This window comes from Heterocephalus glaber, unplaced genomic scaffold, assembly GCF_053883595.1.
Source record: "Heterocephalus glaber isolate CG9 unplaced genomic scaffold, H.glaber_assembly_v1.0 deba00001773, whole genome shotgun sequence".
NCBI lineage: Eukaryota > Metazoa > Chordata > Mammalia > Rodentia > Bathyergidae > Heterocephalus > Heterocephalus glaber.
In genome coordinates, this window is record NW_028258463.1 from 9,461,687 (window position 1) to 9,482,382 (window position 20,696).

General features: G+C 62.1%; 2 protein-coding genes across 9 annotated transcripts; both read left to right on the forward strand.

Annotated features, from left to right (window-relative positions):
- Window positions 1-163: 163 nt before the first annotated feature.
- Window positions 164-17,751, forward strand: Stard3 (StAR related lipid transfer domain containing 3). Of its 8 annotated transcripts, none has more exons than XM_004859496.4 (15): window positions 164-293; window positions 9,834-10,100; window positions 12,913-12,990; window positions 13,402-13,479; window positions 13,583-13,636; window positions 13,924-14,041; window positions 14,160-14,258; window positions 14,436-14,491; window positions 14,695-14,787; window positions 15,348-15,410; window positions 15,513-15,608; window positions 15,746-15,825; window positions 16,198-16,302; window positions 16,847-16,940; window positions 17,275-17,751. In XM_004859496.4, the coding sequence occupies exons 2-15, from the start codon at window positions 9,879-9,881 to the stop codon at window positions 17,377-17,379; spliced, it is 1,341 nt and encodes a 446-aa protein (XP_004859553.1). In that variant the 5' UTR covers window positions 164-293; window positions 9,834-9,878; the 3' UTR covers window positions 17,380-17,751. The 8 variants fall into 8 exon arrangements, with proteins under 8 accessions (XP_004859553.1, XP_087058662.1, XP_087058667.1 ...); XM_087202539.1 differs by lacking the exon at window positions 164-293 and adding an exon at window positions 9,601-9,700; XM_087202536.1 differs by lacking the exon at window positions 15,513-15,608 and having other exon boundaries at window positions 15,647-15,825.
- Window positions 17,752-19,357: 1,606 nt separating this feature from the next.
- Window positions 19,358-20,431, forward strand: Tcap (titin-cap). Its single transcript, XM_004859490.4, has 2 exons — window positions 19,358-19,527; window positions 19,620-20,431. The coding sequence occupies exons 1-2, from the start codon at window positions 19,418-19,420 to the stop codon at window positions 20,011-20,013; spliced, it is 504 nt and encodes a 167-aa protein (XP_004859547.3). The 5' UTR covers window positions 19,358-19,417; the 3' UTR covers window positions 20,014-20,431.
- Window positions 20,432-20,696: the final 265 nt, after the last annotated feature.

Here is a 20,696-nt window from a genome sequence, read left to right on the forward strand (position 1 = left end):
CTCTTTCAGGGGAGGGAAGAGAAGCGGGAGGTGATAGGTGTCCTGTTACGCAGGGCTGGTGGTCATTCAGGAGGCAGGACTCTCTTACAGAGCAACTTCAGCGCAGCCGAACTCCCTTTGCGTCGGGGGGCGGGGCTCAGTGCGACGCAATTCTCGGCTTGCTCTGGGGGCGGGTTTAAGGGCGGAAGTGGCGTCTCCAGGCAATCTCCTTCCGCTCGGAGGCGCTGCGGGGCCCGCGGGGCTGGACTGCGACTGGGTCAGGAAGAGCTAGCACCGTGGCTGCCATGGAGCAGGTGGGTTCTCCAGCCGTCCCGGGCCCGGGGGCGGTACCAAGACGATCTCTCACCACCGGATGCTGATTCCCCGCCCGGTGTCCGTTCTTGGTTCGGTCCGACCCGTCCCACGCCCCCCGCGCTCTGGGTTCCGCCCCCTTCCTCTGCTCCACCGAGCTGCTCGCGGCGTGGGACTGGGGTTCGGCGGCTGCGCGCCCGAGAGGGCTGGGGGAGCAGGGGCACGGGGACCGACGCGGGAGAAGCGGGGGGCTGCCTCTGGGCTTTGCGGGAGGCTCAGGATCTGAGAACGAGGAAGAAAACCTATGCGCGTTCCGTTAGGTCTGCGTTTCACTGTCGTCTGCTGGCTCTCCCGACTTCCTTTGGAAATGGCCGGGAATAACTTTGTAATCTAAAGTGCCCTGTACCCGCCCCGAGTCCTAGAGGTGCGTGATCGTCGCCGTCCCTGACGGACGCCCCAGCTCCGAATCGTCCTGGCTTCTGAGCGCCGTCAGAGCACCCTCACGGGCCCTCTGGGCCCTGACTCGGGGTCCCGCCTCTTCCCCAGGGTGCAGCTCTCCTGCGATAAAGACCCACGGGGCTCCACACAGCCTGCAGTTGCCCGCGGCACACGTCCGCCGCCGGGCAGCCCTGCAGCTGAACCGATCTCTCCCTGCTGCCCTGTCCCGGCATTAACCCGGGCATTGCCTTCCACTTCCTCTTTTTCCGTTCCCACATCTAAGACGTGACCTAGCAGACAGCTAACTTCCCGAACCTCCAGTCTTTCTCCCTGTCCTCTGTGTCCACTGTCTCCTCTGTGGATGTGTTTCTCCGGAGACTGCAGTAGCTTCCTACAAGCTTTTTAAAAAAAATAGTTTCTCATTATGTAGCGCAGGCTGGCCTGGAACTCACAGCGATCCTCCTCCCTCAGCCTCCCTAGTGCTGGGATCACAGGCCTGCGCCATTGGCTTTGGCAGCGGCTTCTAATCACGACCTCTGCAACCCAGTCTCCTTACTGTAACTCTTGCATGCATCTTAGAACACAAATCTGACTGTATCACTTCCTTGTTTGTAATTCTGACTGCTTCCTGTTGCCTATTTTAAAAGGCTGAATCCTTAGCCCAGTTTACAGAGCTCCCTAGAATTTCTCACGCGTTCCTTAAGTTTGAGTAATAGAGTGCCTCGGGGTACGCACTGCTCACACCTTGCTGTCCCATGTTTCTGTTCCCTTGCACGCAGCAGCCCTCTGCTTTCTCCCATCTGCTGGGCTCCCTTCCCCTTGCTCTTCAGTTCTCTGCTCAGGCAACCTCATCTCTGGGTCACCTCCGCCGCCTCCGGGGCTAACTGGCTCTCTGTCCCCTCAGGATCTTGCTCCTAATAGGATAGCTGAGAATGCAGACTCCTGAATCCGACTGACTGGGTTCTTACCTTGTCTTGTGACCTTGATAACCTCAGTGTCTCACTCTCCTCATTTGTAAAGCAGAGACAGTAACATGCCTGCCTGTAGAGTTGTTGTGAGTCTTAAATGAAGTACGCGTAGGGCTTGAACCTGCCAAGCGCACAAGTGCCCAGTCTGTAAATGTGGGTTACCATGACCTACACAAGAACGGTCTAAACAAGTGCAGTGGCTCATACCTGTGACCCAGCTCATCTGGAGGCTGAGGCAGAAGGATCACAAGTTTGAGGCCAGCCTAGGCAATTTAATGAGAATGTGGCTCAAAATAAAAAATTTAAAGGGCCGGAATGTAAACTCAGTGGTAGAAATGCATGAGTCCCTGGGTTTAATCTTCAGTACTGTTCAAAACAACCCAAAAACTCATTGATTGGTTATGATTTTTAAATACATAAGCAACTTAAGGACAGTTAATGTGGCTCACTTCTCATTCTGTCCCAGAGCCATGAAGCCTGGCTCTTTGCCATTAAATAAAGTGCTAGAGTAAGGGCACTGGGGCGGGGGGCGGGGGCTGAGGTTGTTATTGAGGATTCAAGGTTCAAGGGTGCCAAAGACCCAGACCTGATGTCAGGAAAATGAACCCGGAAGTGGGTCAGTGTTATGTTGTAAGCCTCTGTTCTGGAGAGGTGGACGTGGTTCTCCGGGAGCCCAAGGGAGGGAGGCCAGAAGTGGCTTCCAAGAGGAGGTGACAGAGGCCTGGATTCCTTGGCTTTTCATTGCTGACAAAACACCTGACCTGAACAGCTGAGGGAGGGAGGTCTGGGACCTGTTGTTGGGTTGGGCCTTGCCTAACCCTGGCTCTGGCTGCTCAGCACTGGTGCTGGGGGAAGCCATGCTGACACCCATGCATCAGCGCTCACGCTCAGGGCCTTTCCTTGAGGGGACTGACCTCTGGGGGAAGTGGACTGGCCCTTTCCAGGCTGCCCCTGAGAACCTGACCTCAGGAGCCCTGTTTTACCCAGCAACACTAAGGGGCAGGGCGGGGCCTGACTCTCGCTGGGCCTGAGTGGGTGGGGGTCTCGGGGTCACCAAGCTGCCCCATTCAGCGGGGTGGGGTGGCGGGCCCGGCTCAGTGGATCTGCTTGTCAGGGCTCCCAGGGCCCTGCCCTGTGGGGAGGAGGGGTGTTGAGGGAAGAATTTGTCTTCTGTTTCACCTTGACCCTCCTTCCTCTTCCCCCAGAAGGAAAGGGGAAATGGAGCCCAGCCCTAGCTTTTCAGTTTTATTTAATTAAAGTGTCATCGCTGCGACAGGCTCCTCTCCTTAAACTTCCGCTTCTCTGGGAATTTCCAAACCCACAGTGGGTGAGGTGGGAAGGGGCCAGAGGCCAGCAGTCCCCAGGCTGAGGTCACGGGCTGCTGAACCCTGAGTGGCAGGAGAGCCCCAGATATGCCATCCTGCTCAGGTCCCCGAGGGGAGCCCCACCCCGTGCAGCAGGCCTGGTGGACCTCAGTTCTCAAGGTGCTTAGCTGAGGGCCAACCTCGCACTGCCCACAGAGGGCTTAGGGGCAGCTGTGCAGTCTGATCCCATCAGGGCCTACAGTGGGTGCCGCCTCACCCCATTGTACAGGCCGAGACTGAGGCCCAGAGAACTGCAGGGCTTTCCTTAAGGCCACACCGTGGCCCCTCACCTGCATCCTGCTGCCCTAGGGTGGACCTGGTAGCCAGAGGCAGCTGACTGCAGGACACAGTGGCCTGGCCTCAAGGGCTCAGGAGAGAACTTGGAAGCTCAGGCTTCACTGTGGGGTGAGCCGGGGTGGCTGGCGGTGGTGGCTGGGGAGGCCTTGGTCTTGGAGGTGATATTTGAACTTGAAGGGTGTGAGTTCTCCCCAGTAGGAAGAGGGGGTTCCGGATGAGGAAGCAGGCAGGGGAGACCCCCAAGCCCGCTGTGGGCAGTGCGAGGTTGGCCCTCAGCTAAGCACCTTGAGAACTGAGGTCCATCAGGCCTGCTGCACAGGGTGGGGCTCCCCTGGGGGAGCTGAGCAGGAGGGCAAATCTGGGGCCCTCCTGCCATTCGGAGTTCAGCAGCCCTTGACCTCAGCCCAGGGACAGAGGAGATCCAGCTGCTGTGTCCTGGGGTGGGCAGTGGTCAGGAGAGTCTGGGGGCATAGAGGCCCCGGAGCAAGCGAGCAGGGGAAGGCTCCCCTTTCCCCCTTGACCCTCGAGATGAAGGGATCTGACACGCCGGGAGCCTTCCCCTTGTGTTTGGGGACTCGAGAGGGAAGGGGGGCAGCACCCTGCCTGTGGGTGCCTGGGGACCCCGCTTCCCTCAAGTTTCTGCCCTGAGCAGAGAGGCGGCATGAGTGTCACATTCCCTGAACATCTGCCGGGAGCCTGGGTAATGCTTCTGCCACTGGAAGTCCCTGCTGTCCTGGAGTTTTTAATCTGAATGACAGCTCTAAAGACAAGCTCTGACATATGGGAGGCTGAGGCAGGAGGATCGCTGGGAGTTGGAGGCCACCCAGGGCTACATAGTGAGTTCAAGGCCAGCCTGGACTACATAGCAAGACCTGGGGGTTGGTGGAGGCTCTGTGTGTCCAGGGACACAGGGGACCAATGTGAGTGGAAGGAGGGCTGAGCAGAAGGGCAAGGCACAGGCAGCTTGTGGGCCTGGGTAGGGACTTCAGCTTTTCCTGCGGGTGAACTGGAAGGCACTGGAGGTCTGACTTTAATGGGGTCCCTGTGGCTGCTGTGGTGAGGATGCAGACTTGACGGGGGTAGAGGACAACGGCCAGGGTGACAGAGGCAGCTGTAAGCAGTGGGGCCTGGCTTAGGCTCTGCATGTGGGGAGGGACACTGAGCCGTCTGCTGTTAGTGGTGTGGTGGCTCCTCAACCCTTTGGGGTCTCCTGTACCTCTGCCCCCAGCCTTCCGAGGCCCCCAGGCAGCAGCTCCATTTGGGTTCAGCTGATCTTAGCCCAGCCCAGGGGCCACAAGCAGGTCCTCAGAGCTGGTCCTCTCCCTACATGACAAGCCCATCCCTGCAGCTCCCGTGGGACAATGGGTGGCTGCTGGAGGTGACATCCACAGGGCGCCGCTGTGGTACACCCAGCCAGGTTTGCTGCCATCTTACTGGCCTGATTGATTGACCTTCAGTGCCCCGTCTGCCGCTGCTGGCTCCTTGCCCACTGAACTCACTTCCTACCCTCTGTGGCTCCCCATTACCCTGGGAAGCAATAGGACTGTTCGCCTGGGAAGGCCAGCCCTGGCCTGGAGCCCTCGGTGCACAGAGCTCCCTGTCTGGGGGAAAGCGAGGCAGGAGTAGTAGCTGCCCACCATGCAGCGGACACGCACGACAGCCGAGTGAAGACACCCTAGGGCCTGGCACCCAGTCTGACATTTACCCCTGACGGTGAGCACCGGGTGGGATCGCTGCCCACTGTTCTGAGGAGGAACACGGGACAGAGATTGAGTGGCCCAGGGCTTGGCCATTCTTCTGGCTTGGAGTCCAGTTCTTTCTGGGCTTCACTGAACCCACTTAGTCCTGTGCTGGGGGCCCCAGGGACCCCCTGCCACCACCGCCATGGTGAGCCTGGGGCTAGGCCGCCATTTCCTGAGGCACAGAGCTGCCTCCTCCTGGGCAGAGGGCCTGGGGAGCCACACGGCCTGGAACAGTGCGTCCCACAGCGGGCTCTGGGAGGGCCCCAGCTCCTGGGAACTTTGGCCCCGGCTGCTGTGGGAAAGACAAGAAGACGAAGGTGGCTGGCACTTCGCAGGCCTCGCTGTCCCACCAGTGCCCAGACCGCACTGCTCCAGATGGGTCCCCCTGACTCCCAGGCAAAGCAGCTGGGCCTGGTGCAGCAGGTAAGTGGCGTCATTCATGCTGCAGAGTTACCATGGCCAAGAGCCACAGGCAGGTGGCTGGGGCCTCTGGTGTGGGCCCAGGGCTGGCAAGGACCCCATCATTTGTGCCCCCACCACCTTCTACCTTGGAAATCGGGAACTGGGGGTGGGGAGTGGAGAGCTCAGCCATGGACGTAGCCACTGTGCATTATATTCTGCACGCCCTGTTCCCTTACCGAAAGGTCTCGCCAGCTGCTTGTGCGTCTCAGCCAGCGCCGTCCGGATCCTGACCTAAGAGCAGCCCTGTCCCGTGCACTTGAGCACCAAGCCCCCCGGGGAGGCCGAATGGAAGGAGGGTGGCCAGGCCCAGGGGGCATCCCTGGAAGGATATCCGGATGTGAAACTCAGCAGCGTGAACCATTTGGAGCACATAGGTTGGGAGCATTGTGTGCTATTCTTGCTTTAATACATTGTTGCGTTAACTAAGTTACTATTGCCTTTTACACCAGCAGCCAAGGTCTGGGTGGGCACTCCGTGGCCTGGCCTGTGCTTAGAATGTGGGCCTGCGTGTGCATGCGCATGCACACACGCATGCACACACACACACACACACACACACAGCTGAAGTTGTCTGACTCTGAACCTGGCCTCTGAACCCACCCCTTTTCTGTGCTGCAGCTGCCTCCTGAGTGTGCCACCCGGGAAAGTCCCACTGCGCACAGAGCTGCTCCTGCTGGGTCCTGGGGGCGGGGACAGGGGAGAGGGCTAGCCCAGCCCCCCTCTCTGCCTCCAGGAATCTGGTGCCCGTGCACCTGACCTATCCGGCCCTCCCCAGACTTAGTGACCCCTAGCCTGGTGCTGCAGAAGCCCTGCCTCCCCCCACCTGGCTTCCTCTCCCTTCCCTTCCCGCTCTCCCTCCTGAGCCTTAGCAGCTCGGCTTCCATAGCACTGTGAGTCTCATCTGCATAGTCCCGGGGTGGGGGAGGGGGGCAGGCTTCGCTCTTCCCTCCCTCGACACCTCTGCAGGCGCGTGGGAGGGGCAGTGACAGCCCCGAGCTTTCTCCTGGCAGCTGCCAGCCTCTGCCCTCCGGCCCAGGCCTGCTTACCGGGATCATTTGCAGGCCAAGGTCAGTTCCTGAGTAGTCTGGGAGCTCACAGGCCTTTTGAAGTCACCTGAGTGAGCCACATTTGCACCTGCCCTCGAGAAGCCCAGGAGGGGCTGGCGCCATACACCTGTAACCCTGGCACTCTGGGAAGCCAAGGCAGGGACATTGCAAGTTGGAGTTCAGCCTGGACCACAGAATGGGGCCCTGACTCACAGAGAAGCAGGGGTGTGGGGGACCTCACAGGGACCTCTCCCCGAGACTCGCAAAGCCTCGGTGAGTAGGACTTGCCAGGTTACCTGGTGTCACCGGCCGCTCAGCCCGGGCACGAGTCCTGGAACTCGGGACTGCTGCTGTCCTCGCCACCGCCTGTATGGATGCGCAGCTGCTTTCACGAGGAGGTGACACAGAGCCCCGAACCCCCTTCCTCTGCCCCCCGCCCCCACTGGGGTCCCACCGTCCGGCATCCTTCGCTCTCCGGCTCCCAACGCCTCAGCTGGGCCTGTGAGTGTCGCGCCTTTGCCACTCCAAGTGCGTCTCACACCCAAGCTGCTGCCACTCCAGGCCTGTGCCGGGGAGGGGTGGCGACGGCAGGATCCACCGAGGCGGGGAGCCAGGGCACCCAGGAGTGAGACCGTGAAGGAGCGGGGGAGGCAGGAAGGCCGGAGGAAGGGGAGAGGGCAGAGACAACATCCTGGACCTGGGGACGGAAGTGGCCGATGGCCTCTGCGGGCTGTGGTAAACAGGACTCACCGCGCTGGTGAACGGAAGCTGCAAGGGGAACTGGCGACCTCTCGCCAAGCACGATGCAGCCTGACCTGGCGGCTCCACTGCAGGATTTGGTCCTGGAGATGCACTGCCAGCCACATGGAAGGGGGCGTTGCCGGGGTGCTCTTGGCGGTGGGCAGAGCAGCGCACAGCCGGGCAAGGGCTCCTGTGGCTCCTCTGTGAAATGGGGCACAGGGCTGCCTGTCCTATGCTGGGCTAGGGTTTCGTCTCTAGAACTACAAAAAAAAAATCATAATATATATATGGCGGGTGTGGGGGCACTTCTGTAATCCCAGCACCCAGGAGGCTGAGGCAGGAGGATCACCTTGAGTTCGAGGCCAGCCTGGACTACATAGCGAGACCCTGTAGTGTACTTAGAGAAGACCTTGCATGAGGACAGACGCATGAGCAGCTGTGCCAGGGTCAGGGAGCCCGAGAGGTAGGCAGGCTCCGGAGTGGCTCTGCCCATACCTCGGTTTTGGACTTTAGCCTCTGGAATGGTGAGACAATACATTGCTTTTTGTTTGTTGCTGGACTGAGGGTCAAACCCAGGGCCTACTGCATATTAGATAAGCATCCTCCCACTGAGCTGCATCCCCAGCCCGAATTTCTGGATCTCTCTCTCTCTCTCTCCTCCCTCCCTCCCTCCCTCCCTCCCTTCCTATTTGGTGGTACTGGGATTGAACCTAGGACCTTGGCACTGAGCTACATCCCCAGACTGCTTTTTATTTTCTCAATTTTCAGACAACCTTTTACTAAGTCACGAAATTGCCCAGGCTGGGGTCCAATTTACAATCCTCCTGCCTCAGACTCACAGAGTGCTGGGATTACAGACCTGTGCTGCTGCACCCAGTTCAGATTTCTGTTTTAAACAAACAACAACAAAAAAGACAGACATGAGAAAGGGATTAAAAGTAAGAAGATACGAAGAAAACAAGTGGGAAGTTACTTTGTGAAAGATTCCGAAGGGAGATGGAGAGAGAAAGGGAGGAGACAGGTCTGCAGAACACTGGAGCCCGTTAGAGCCGAGGAAATGTCACCCGGCCTGGGCCTGCGGCTGTCACAGTGAGGGCTGCCTCGTCTGGCACCGTCTGGCTGATGGATGCCAGGCTTCCGTGCCAGTGGCCTCCTGCATCCCCACTGCAGCTGGGCCCAGCTCCTGCACCTTGGAAGCCTCTGCCTAGACTTGTCATGGGGACCCAGAGCAGGTGGCCCTGGGCTGGGTTCGCTGTCTCTCCATTGACGGACTTTGCTCAGAGCCGGAGGACTGGGTGAGGGGCTCACACCCCGCCTGGCATGAACTGGGGGCTTAGGTCAGACGAGAAAGACTGCAGAGACTCAGGCCTCGCCAGGCTGGTGCATCGGGCACCCTGGCATCGCCCTTTCCTGCTCCTGCCAGGGGACAGGGCCACCTCCAGTTCAGTGGACTGGTGGAGCAGGGATCCGGGCCTGGGTGCTGCAGGCGGGGACAAGTGAGGTGCAGTTCCTATTGGCTCTAGGCTTCCTCCTTGACTGTCTCTGCTGTGGCTGGGAGGGGCCACAGCCCCCCCCCCGGAATGGCGGGTTCTTCTGTCCAGTTTGCCTTTTTGCCTTGCTTCTCCCCGAGTGCAGCTGGGGCTGGGGCACTGCAGCGTTTCCCCAGCAGTCAGACAGGAAGCCGGGTTCTGTGCTGGGCACCAGGTGGGCCAGAGTGCCTGCCCTCGCAGTTGATCTCTGGCTGATGAGAGGGGTGAACGTAGAGCAGGAGAGACATGGGGTGGGGAGGTGTAGGCCGAAGGGTGTTCACTGCCGCACCACACTGGGTGCCTGGTGGGGGAGAAGGGCAGGGACATCCGGGCAGTGGGGACAGCCAGGCCCAGGGGCTAGAGCAGGGCAGGGCAGCCACATGGAGGGGCCCTAAGAAGGCCTGCATGTTGGGGTGGGGATGGGGGTCACCTGGTAAGAAGAGCTGAGCAGCAGCCGCCCCGAGGGCCCGGCCTGGCATCTGCTTCCAAAAGACCTACCCGGGGCACTGTGCAGAGCAGGGCCTCTGGGCAGCAGGAGGCGCATCCTGGTCTGGGGACCCTGTGCCATCGCCTGGGTGGGGCAGTGGGGCTGTAGAAGGTTCCAAGAGGTCTGTGGTCCGGGCACAGTTGCCGTGGCTGAGGGTGGGGTGGCGGGGCAGGGAGGCTGGAGCGTGAGGGGATGTGCTTTGTGCTGGGAGACAAAGGACAGAGCCTGGGGCCGCCCCGGGGCCGAGGCCGGGGCGGGGACTGTGAGGCTGTTGACTGCACCCAGGCTGAGGCTGGGACTAGGGCTGGGCCTTGATGCCCCCAGATACCCAGCAGGTCGGTGCCCAGCTGAGGGGTGGGGGGTGGCGGGCCAGGTGCGTCTGGGAGCAGATGGGGGCCCGAGGGGCGCTGAAGGGACCAGAGAGGGGTGGTGACCACTGGAGCCTGAGCACCCCTCGCCTCTTTCCAGCCCTGCCACTGAGGCCCCGAGTCCCCCCCACGGGGGCCCAGCAGGATGAGCAAGCTGCCCGGGGAGCTGGCCCGAGACCTGGAGCGCAGCCTGCCGGCCGTGGCGTCCCTCAGCGGGTCGCTGACCCACAGCCAGAGCCTCCCGGCACACTTCCGCCCGCCAGCCCTGGAGAAGCGCCGGGCCGTCTCCGACGTCCGCCGCACCTTCTGCCTCTTCGTCACCTTCGACCTGCTGTTCATCTCCCTGCTCTGGATCATCGAGCTGAACGTGAGTGGGACACGGCCCCGGGGCGGGGGGGGGGGTCATCGGGCCTCAGTTTACCCCTCTGCCGTGTGAGGGTGCCTCCTCTCCCGTGGGGCTGATGAAGCGTTGACGATCCCAGCAGCTGCTGTCACCTTCCCGCTGAGGAAATGAGGTCACAGGCTGAAAGAAGTCTTTGGGCCTAGGCGCCCCAGCCTTCGGGGTTGGGTGGGGAGGTATTGGTGCTGCCCCCTGGTGGACACCCTGAGAACATAGGTGGAGGGGACCAGCCCTGGCCCGGCTGAGGCCTGGGGCTTGTTTTGTTCCGCCCGGCCCGCCCGTGGTGCCTTCAGTTCATTCATTCACTGAGCAAAACGTTTGGAGCCCTGGCTGGGTCCTAGGCCCTGTGCTAACTGCAGGGGTACAGTGGGGAGGAGACAGTGACCCGCCGTCCCTGCAGCTCTGGTTTTGGTGAGATGCAACCTAGTGACCTGGAGACGGAGCTGCCTCAGCCTGCAGGGTCCCCCCCCCCCCCACGGAGCTGTCCCCCACCAGCTGACCGACCTCGGTGCCCCGCAGTCCTGGGAGCAGTGCCTCCCTGCAACCCCTGGCCCCTCCATGTCACCTTCCCCTACTGTCCCGGCTGTGGGGCCCTTCCTCCAGGTCCCAGGCTTGGGGGATGGGAAAACAATGCCTGTTTATTTGCTTCCTTGCTTGCTTGGGTCTTTTGTTTTGTTTTGTTTTTTCAAGTGGGTCTTGTTATGTTTCCCGGGCTGGCCTTGAACGTGGGAGCTCAAGCAATTCTCCTGCCTCAGCCTTCTGATTACCTGGGACTACAAACCCAGCTAACAATGCCCTTTTTTTTCTTTGTACTGCAGATTGAACCCAGGACCTTTGCTCTAAGCTACACCCTGGCCCTTTTCTTATTTTTTATTTTGAGATAGGTCCTTGCTAAGTTACTAAGTTGCCCAGTCTGGACTTGAACTTTCGACCCTCCTGCCTCAGGCTCGCAGAGTGCTGGGATTTCGGGCATGCATCACCATACCTGGCTAACAATGCCTTTCTTTTTTTTTTTGTACTGGGGATCGAACTCAGGTCCTTGCGCTTGCGCAGCAGGTGGTGAACCCACTGAGCTAAATCCCCTGCCCTGCCTTTCTTGATAGAAGTGAAATTTGGGGAAGGGCCTGGCTTAGAGACAGAGGGGACACTTTGGTTCCGGGTGTGTGGCTGTCCCTTTGCAGCAGAACTGAGTTTCCACAGCACGACAGGGCCATTGCCATGGGACACTGGGGACCAGACGTGGAGCCTTTGCAGAACTCCAGGGTCCTGGGAGTCTCCTTTCGAAGTTCCCCACTGGCTCCTGAGCAAATGCTGGAACCGTTCCCGCCCTGCGTCCAGTGTGTAGTTCATAACAGGAGCCGGAGCACTTCCAACCCCGGCAGAAGTTACCTGGCTGTTGGGGTGACGGCCGCAGGCTTCCTGCCTACTCCAGAATCCCTGCAAAGCGCGAGGATCTCACCTCCAAATTGTTTTCCAATATGATGACAACTTTCTGAACACCGGGTTTAACTATTCATAGGATTGCTCTGTCTCCCAAGCAGGCACTCAATGAGAAGGACACTCACTTCCAGTTGTCGTTTTATTCCTGTATCCTGGTGTGGGTACTGTCTGGTCCTCTGCCATCTGTGCTGCCCAGGGCACCTGGGACCCTGGTGATGCTCTGTGACTGGTGCAGGGACCGGCAAAGCAGGGGACCCCCCCATCCTGATCAGTGTTAGGCGGGGTTCAAAGCTCCGAGGTGGGGACTGCTCGGCCGGGTGGGGCCATGGAGCCCTGGAGCTGTCCTCAGAGGGAGCAGGAGGAGCGCTGGGGTGTGTGCCAGGCTGGAGGCCTTCCAGCCAGCCCAGGAGAGGGGATGTCAGGTGTGATGGGGCGTCTGCTGGGTCTGGAGCATCAGTCTGTCCAGACTGCTGAGTCCCCCACAGCTTTACAGGATTCCACCTGGGTTCGGGCTCCATGCCCTGAGCATCTGCTTCCTTCCCAAGACCCCCATGACCTGCAGGAGACCAGAAGCCCCCGTCGGTGGCTGCAGAGGGACCCCCACAAGGTTCCTGGGCCAAGGTCCCGGGGCCTCTAGTGTCCCCTCTTCTCCAGGGGCTCTGGCGCCTGTCCCTTCCCAGGAGCTGCCGCAGACTCAAGGCCGGGGTCTCAGAGGTCGGGTGCTGGTGGTGGCCAGCTGCCCGCCCAAGCTCCTTCTCTGATGGATTTTGCTCATTAAGCACAAACCTAATCAGGGTTACCTCCGGGGGCTCCAACTCACCACTCCCGCCCTGCTGGCCTGACGCCTAACGGATGCTGAGGGAGAGGAGCCACATGAGAGGCGGCTCCCTGCCTGGCCACCTGCCCTGTGCAGTGGCCCCAGCCCAGTCCAAGCCTCCAGGACAGAGCACTTGAAACCAGCTCAGCCCATTGGAGCTGCCTGCTGTCTGCCTCCTTTTGGTGTTGTAGTTGTTGTTTCTGTTGTTTTTTGAGACAGGATCTGGCAGTGTAGTCCAGGCTGACCTTGAAATTACTATGTAGGCCAGGCTGACCTGGAACTCACAGTAGTCCTCCTGCCTCAGCCTTCCAAGTGCTGGGAGGAAAGCCGGGCACCACCATGGCCCGCTGCTGCTTGAGCAATAGTTTTAGTACCCAGGGCCTCAGACCCTGGCGAGTCCCCTGTGGGTGGTGGCTTAGCCTTGCCAGCCTCCACTCCAGGTCTGTCCTGTCCCCAGAGGCAGGCCCTGGACAGCTTCAGGAGCTGGTTCCGCCTGCTGAGCTCTTCCTGTTTTCCTCCCAGACCAACACGGGCATCCGCAAGAACCTGGAGCAGGAAATCGTCCACTACCGCTTCAACACCTCCTTCTTCGACATCTTTGTGCGTGGGCTCGGGAGACTCGGGGCCCAGGGTGGGAGCAGCAACGTGTGGTCGTCTGGGTCCCCTTCTGCAGCTCACACCCTGAGTGACCAGGGAGGCTCTTCCCCCGTCCTGCAGAGGCCTCAGTCTTCAAGAGGTTCCTGGGGGCCCAGAGGGGAGGGGAGAGATGAGGGCCCTGTCCAAAGTCACATCCAGGAGCCAGGCATGGTGGCTCCTGCCCCTCATCCCAGCACTCTGGAGGCTGAGGCAGGGGGTTACGGCATAGCGAGGCCCTGTCTCCAAAAGCCACAAAAAAGCCAGTCGCACCCAGGTGATTCTGAGAAGCGCTGAGCCTGCTGTTCTCTCCTGAGGCAGAGGGGCGCCCTGGGGGCAGGGGCACTGGCTCACGCCGCTGGCACTCGCCCCTGCTAGGTCCTGGCCCTCTTCCGCTTCTCCGGGCTGCTGCTGGGCTATGCCGTGCTGCGGTTGCGGCACTGGTGGGTGATCGCGGTAAGATGCCCCTGCGCCACGGTGGCGACTGCACAGCCTGGGGCTGGAGTGAGGGAGGAGGAGAAGCCAGCCTCGCCGCCTCTCGCCCTGTGCCGCCCTGCAGGTCACCACGCTGGTGTCCAGCGCATTCCTCATTGTCAAGGTCATCCTCTCCGAGGTCAGTGGCCGGGGTCCGGCTGGCCCAAGGACTGTGTCTGCAGTGGGCGCCTGTGTGTGTTGGGCTGGGGTGTGGGTGGGCCCTGTCCGTGCTGGTCCTCCCTGGCTTGCCCCACTCACTCCCGGCCACCTTGGGAATCAGAGCTCTTCCTGCAGGCTAACTGCAGTTCGTGCCGCTGCAGATTTAGTCCCAGCTTAGAGGCCTGCGCTTAGAGGGTGCCCAATGTAGAGACAGCGCGGGGGCTGGGGGCCCCTGCCGGGGAGCTCAGCCCCTCTTCCTTCGTGTAGTTGCTCAGCAAAGGGGCCTTCGGCTACCTGCTGCCTATCGTGTCCTTTGTCCTTGCGTGGCTGGAGACCTGGTTCCTTGACTTCAAAGTCCTACCCCAAGAGGCGGAGGAGGAGCGATGTGAGTGGGTGCAGGGGAGTGAGGAAGGTCGCCCAGCCCAAGGAAGGGAGAGCCCTGGGAGACCTGGGTGTGGCCGTCCTCCTCTGGGACAGCCATGGCTCCCTTGCCTGCCCCTCAGGGTACCTGGCAGCCCAGGCAGCTGTGGCCCGAGGACCGCCGCTGTTCTCCGGGGCGCGCTCCGAGGGCCAGTTCTACTCCCCCCCAGAATCCTTTGCAGGTGAGGGAGGGGAGAGGGAGGGGCCTGGGGCTGTTCTCGCTGTTCCCGCTCAGCTCCCCGGGGACCGCAGCCCTGTCCCCCACGCTGTCAGCCCCCAGTCCTCACGCTGCGCTCCTGTCTCGACCCCCACCGCCTCCTACGCGCTCCCCACCCCTTGTCATCACTTGTTTCCTGCAGGGTCTGACGATGAATCAGACGAGGAAGTCACGGGGAAGAGAAGTTTCTCTGCGCAGGTACCGGGCTGCACACGCCCCACCCACCTGCCCCAGCAGCGGGCACCGCAGGACCTGGGCCAGGCCAACGGCGCTGGGGCTCAGGCCCCAGGGCCACTTGTGCCTGGGGACCCCGAGGGAGCCCGAAGGACCTCCGGGAGGGGCTGGGACGCGGAGGTGGGGGAGGGAACAGCCCCAGCCCGTCCCTGTCTTGGCCCCTGCAGGAGCGGGAGTACATCCGCCAGGGCAAGGAGGCCATGGCCGTGGTGGACCAGATCTTGGCCCAGGAGGAGAACTGGAAGTTCGAGAAGAGTAACGTGAGGAGCTTTTCCCCACAACCTCCGAGGCCAGAAACATAAACCTGAGGGCGGCTGGGGTCCTAGCCACACTTTGGCCCCAGGAGAGGGCTGGGGCGTGGCTTGGCCCCACTGCGGGAAGCCAGCAGCTCGGCTGCCTCCCCCCAGCTTCCTTCTGCCAGCCTCCCTCGGCTCTAGGCCCTGTGTCCACTGTTTTGTTCAGTGATCAAAACAACATTATCCAGGGACCGGGGATTTAGCTCAGTGGCGCCGAGCCTGCCTCGCAAGCCCAAGGTCCCAGGTTCGATCCTCGGTAGCAAAAAACCCCCAACATTATCAGAAAAGACTGGCGAGCTTGGGAGACAGAAACGTGGCCCAGTCCCTCCCCCGGGGACCTGCAGTGGCCCCGGGACGCGGTTCTGGTCACAGCCGCAGCTTGCTGAACTCAAGATCAAAGCCCCTCTCTGCCCTGCCCCACACCGGTCACAACCCCCACTCTTTAGTGGCCCTCAGATGTCCCCAGCTCCTTGAGTTCTCCCTGTGCCCCAGCCCTGCCATTCCGGCTCCCTGTCCCACTGCAGGAGCACGGGGACACCGTGTATACCATTGAGGTCCCCTATCACGGCAAGACCTTCATCCTGAAGGTGAGCGGGATACCCGGGCCTCCTGTTCTGTCGGGGACTCCCAGGAGAGGCGAAGGGCTGGCACCGAGCCCATGCCCACCCAGCCCTGTCCACCTCGCTCAGACCTTCTTGCCCTGCCCGGCGGAGCTGTTGTACCAGGAGGTCATCTTGCAGCCCGAGCGGATGGTGCTGTGGAACAAGACGGTGACAGCCTGCCAGGTGAGCCCACCTCGTGCCTCGGTTTCCCCCATCTGCAGGGCGGGGGCGTGGCCGTAGCACTACCGGAAGGCAGCGTGTGCATGGGGCCCAGCCCCGGGCCCAAGTGGGCAGCACCTCAGGACCCCTGTGGCCAGCAGATCCTGCAGCGGGTGGAAGACAACACCCTGGTCTCCTACGATGTGTCAGTGGGAGCTGCCGGCGGCGTGGTCTCCCCAAGGTGAGCGCCACCCCCCAAGATCTCCCACTCCAGACCTTGGGCTCTGCACCCCATTCTTTTTTTTTTTTTTAGTGGTAGCAGTTTTACATTTATTCGAGGTAGGAAAAATTAAAACTGAAAGAAGGGTAAGGAAGAAACTGGCTCTGCAGAGTGAACTTGGGCTGAGTAAAAGGAAGGAAATATAAAAACCAAAATAAACATATAAATATAAATCAAAGTACACCCTGGAGGACGGGGGCTTCTGCGAAGAGGCAGCTCTTCATGGCGCCTGTGTCCTTTATTGATTTACTGCCCCCATCACGGGTTCTCCGGAGCCCACACAGGGCCCTGAGAGTCATCTGTGCTCCCCTGTCCTAACCCTGCATCCCCCAGGGACTTCGTGAACGTCCGGCGCATTGAGCGGCGCAGAGACCGGTACCTGTCCTCTGGCATCGCCACCACACACTGCGCCAAGCCTCCGACGCACAAATATGTCAGGTGAGTGCGGCCAGCGCCCCGCAGTGGGCAGCGGACAGCAGCATCAGGACAGGGCTGGGCCGGAGCGGGCGGCCTTGTCGCGCTGGTTCCCCGGGCTGCCCTGCCCCTCTCCCTCCCCACCCCATCCCCGCTGCCCGGTGGCTGTTCTGGAACATGCCATGGGGCTGTGTGTGGGCCCTGCCACCGACTTGCTGGGTGACAGGATGAGGCATCCCCGCTGGGTGCCAGCTTCCTTATCTCTGGAGTGGACAGGAGGCAAAGGCTGGGGCCCAGGCCCTGACCCCCTCCCCCCAGGGCGCCCCCTTCTGAGCCTGTGGCTCCGTGCTGCTCCCTGAATTGGGGGGGGTGGGAAATGCCACCCAGTGCCACCCTTACAGCTGGCCTCGAGTCTCGGACAGGGCAGGTTGGGGCCGGGAAGGTGGCAGCTCCCTGCTCCCAGGGCTGTGCAAGTCGTCCACACCCCAGGCCAGGACGGGAGGGGAGGTGGGGGAGCGGGGTCCTGCTCAGCTCAGAGCCCCCGGCCCAGTGGTGCCTGTGTCCTCAGGGGGGAGAATGGGCCTGGGGGCTTCATCGTGCTCAAGTCGGCCAGTAACCCCTGCGTCTGCACCTTCGTCTGGATCCTGAACACAGACCTCAAGGTGGGGGCCAGGGCGGGGCTGGGACTCTGGCCCAGGCTCCCTTCTGACTGGAGGATGGGGTTGCGGGGGGCTCCCTTTCTTACCTCCGATCTCCCGGGCCCTGGGTGGGTGGCTGCCTGCCAGCCCAGCACCCCCCCCCCCCCCCGTCTGTTTGTGCGCCTTGTTCCAGGCGGAGGGCACAGCATGTTCCTCCTGCCAGGGCTGAGGGGAGAGGGCTGGGCGGGAGTCCAGGGCCACACCTGCATCCTGGCCCCAAACACCCCGCCGCTGTGCCAGCTGGGAGGAGGGCGGAACTGCCTGGGGCAGGCAGGGTGACTCCTCCCGCCCCCCACAGGGCCGCCTGCCCCGGTACCTCATCCACCAGAGCCTGGCGGCCACCATGTTGGAATTCACCTTCCACCTGCGGCGACGCATCGAGGAGCTGGGGGCGCGGGTGTGACCGCCCTGCAGGCTGGGTTGCCACAGGCCCCGCCTGAGCACCTTGGGCACTCAGACTCGGGAGGAAGTGGGGTCTGACTGGAGCTACAGGGAAGGAGAGTGCTGTCCCCACCTTGCCAGAGGCAGGGCTGCAGGAGCAGTGGGGATCCGGATACCAAGGCCAGGCCAGGCCCAGGACAGCACAGGGCAGCTGGTCTTGAGGTTCCTCGGGCCTAGGCGGAGCCATCCCTCCTGGCCTCCTGAGTTACAGGGTCTTGGACCTTTGACCGCGTGCACTTTGGGGGCACAGGGGAGGGGGCAGTGACTGCCGCCCCGGGGCCTCCTGGGGACCTTTGTAATGTGAGTCAATTAAAGACAGGAATTCAAAAGAAAACGCATCCTCTGGCTCCTGCCACCATGGCCTGGGCCTGGCCTGACACAGCGAGGGCAGCGCTCGGCAGGAAAGAAGCAGCCACTGCGTCCAGAGACCTGAGTAGCAGCTCCGCAACTTCCTGCTGCAGTTGGCAGAGCTGGTGGCTTGGCAGGAGCTGTGTCCCCCAGTGTCGAGGGCCGAGGGCTGCGGGCCCGGCTTCAGTCAAGGGGGCCAGCAGTGCCCACGCCGCCCGTGCTGTCCCCAGGACTGAGGCTGGGTGGTCCGATGGAGGGGCCTCAGTCACTGGGGCACCTCTGGGAGCCTTGCCGTCTCCCCAAGGGGCAGTTTGCTTATAGCCGGGTGGGTCCTGTTTGGCCCGGGCTGGCTGGGTGACCCAGGATCTACTCTCAGAGCCTCTACTACCTGCTTTGTAAAAAACGAACCGGAGTAAGGCAGGTGTGGCAGTGCACCCCAGTGATCCCTGCACTCGGGAGGCTGAGGCAGGAGGATCAAAAGTTTGAACCCAGTCTGAACAACTTAGTGAGACCCTGTCTCAAAAAATAAAAAGGTTGGGGATGCAGCTCAGTGTGAAGGCCATGGGTTCAATTCCCAGTACTGCAAAAAATGACAGCGTCACAGGGTTGCTGTGAGATTAACAAGTTGAGTTTGGTGCCTCCGTAACCAAGCCAGGCTCTGTCTCCAGCTGTCCCCACGGCTCCGCTGTTGCTGCCTCTGCTGATGCTCTGCTCGGCCCACCCAGCGGTGCCCTCCTTCCTCACCGCTCTCCCAGCACCCTGCGCACCAGCAGCCTGTGCCAAGGGTTCTTGCCCGGATGCCAGTGCCCACAGCATCTTTGCCTCTGGACGCCTCCTCTGATGCCCAGGAAGCAGCAGAAATGAGGCTCAGAGAGGCCGGGCGCCCCCCTGGTCACAGCCGCTCGGTCACAGCCACTCACGGCCCTTGTGGGGCTCCAGCCAGGTCTGTGCCTGCGCTCATGTCCCTGTCTCCCCTTGTCCCCACATGGGTGTTGAGGTCAAGCTGGGGGCCGCCTCCCACTCCCGCCTCTGCTGCCCTGACCTGAGACCTCTTCTCTGACCACTGACTGGGCAGGAAAAGCACCGGGCAGAGGTTTGTGCCTGGGGTCTCAGGTGTGGCGTTCATGTCCCCTCCCCTGCTGGAGCGGCAGTGGAGGCTGGAAACCTGGTCCCAGAGTGGCCGGGGTGGGGTGCCCTTGACCTGAGGAGACAGCAGGGAGGGACAGCACCCTGTCACAGCGCGGGGGACAGCGGTGGCTGCTGTCTCCTGTTTACAGACAGGCACCGCCGTCCTCCCCGGCAAGGGGAGTGGGTGGGGCAGAGCATGGCTAGGGTGGCACGGGGCTGGGCATGTGCCTGCCCTGATGGTGCCTTCGGGGTGTCAGGCACCTGGGGGTGCTGCCTTAGGGACCTCAGGCCCCCCAGAGCATCTTGGTGCCTCTGGAGGCCGACCTCTGACCTGGGGGGCAGCTGGGGTCCCGGCACCCCAACCCCCACCCCAGACTCAGAGCCCCCCCAGATCAGTGAGTCTCCAGCTGCTTATAGCATCTGACGCCAGAGGGGCCGAAAATAGCCCCGGAGGGGACAGGGGGCGGGGGAGGGGCTACTTAAAGGGCCTGGGGGAGCCTGCGGAGCCCAGAGCGACAGCCACCATGGCCGCTTCAGAGCTGAGCTGTCAGGTGTCGGAGGACGACCGGGAGCGGCGGGAGGCCTTCTGGGCTGAGTGGAAGGACCTGAGCCTGTCCACGCGGCCCGAGGAGGGGCGAGTGCCCAGGGAGCCTGGGGTGCCCGGGTGGGGGCCGGCAGTGCCCACGGGGAGGCCCCAGCAGCTCACCGCCTGCCTCCCCACCACAGCTGCTCCGTGCGTGAGGAGGACACCCTGCGACACGAGGCCTACCACCAGCAGGGCCAGTGCCAGGCGCTGGTGCAGCGGTCGCCCTGGCTGCTGATGCGGATGGGCATCCTGGGCCGCGGGCTGCAGGAGTACCAGCTGCCCTACCAGCGGGTGCTGCCGCTCCCCATCTTCACGCCCACCAAGGTGGGGGCCGCCAAGGAGGAGCGCGAGGAGACCCCTGTCCAGCTGCGGGAGCTGCTGGCACTGGAGACGGCCCTGGGCGGCCAGTCCCTAGATCGCCAGGACATGGCTGAGATCACCAAGCAGCTGCCACCTGTGGTATCGGTCAGCAAGCCGGGCGCCCTCCGCCGCACGCTGTCCCGCTCCATGTCCCAGGAGGCACAGAGAGGCTGAGCACAGCAGCGACCCAGGCTCCACTGTGCCCACCCCAGGCGGGGCCCTTCCCGGCTGGGGCCACGGAGGGAGCTGCTGGCCGCGGACGCTTTGTAGTTTGCCCAGAGCTGGGGGCTGGGAGGAGGGAGCCAGAGGCCAGGACGCCTGAGTCCCCTGAGTTCCCCAAGAGAGGGGGGCGAAGATGGTGGGCGCTGGGGGTGGAGAGCAGGAGGCCAGCACAGCCGAGCAGCCTCAGCCCCAGGGGAAGGGACAAGGGACACCGGTGAGGTCTGAGCCTCGGAGGAGGTCAGGGACAGGTGGGAAGGATCTAGAAGGCTCCAGAAGGCAGCTTGGAGGAGACGGAGGCAGGAGGATGTGCAGAGAGCAGAGGTGGGTGGGCCCAGCACCCTCTTAGCGCTGCAATAAATGCTCAACCCTGTTCGGTCTCCTCCGCCTCTTGCTGCCTGATGTCTTCCTGGGAGCCCCTTGGGGTGGGTGCGGACAGCTCTGTAGACAGGGGCGACCTGTCTGGTGCCCTTCCCTACCCCTTCTGGCTCCTGGGTCCACTCCTTGGCACTGGGCAGTGTCCGGGAGGCCAGCTGGCATTAGGGTTTGTTTAAATGACACGGAGAGCGTGGAGGGCTGGCACCAGGACTCTCCTTGGCCATGGCTGCTGTGGACAGGGTTTGGGACCCTGAGGTTTC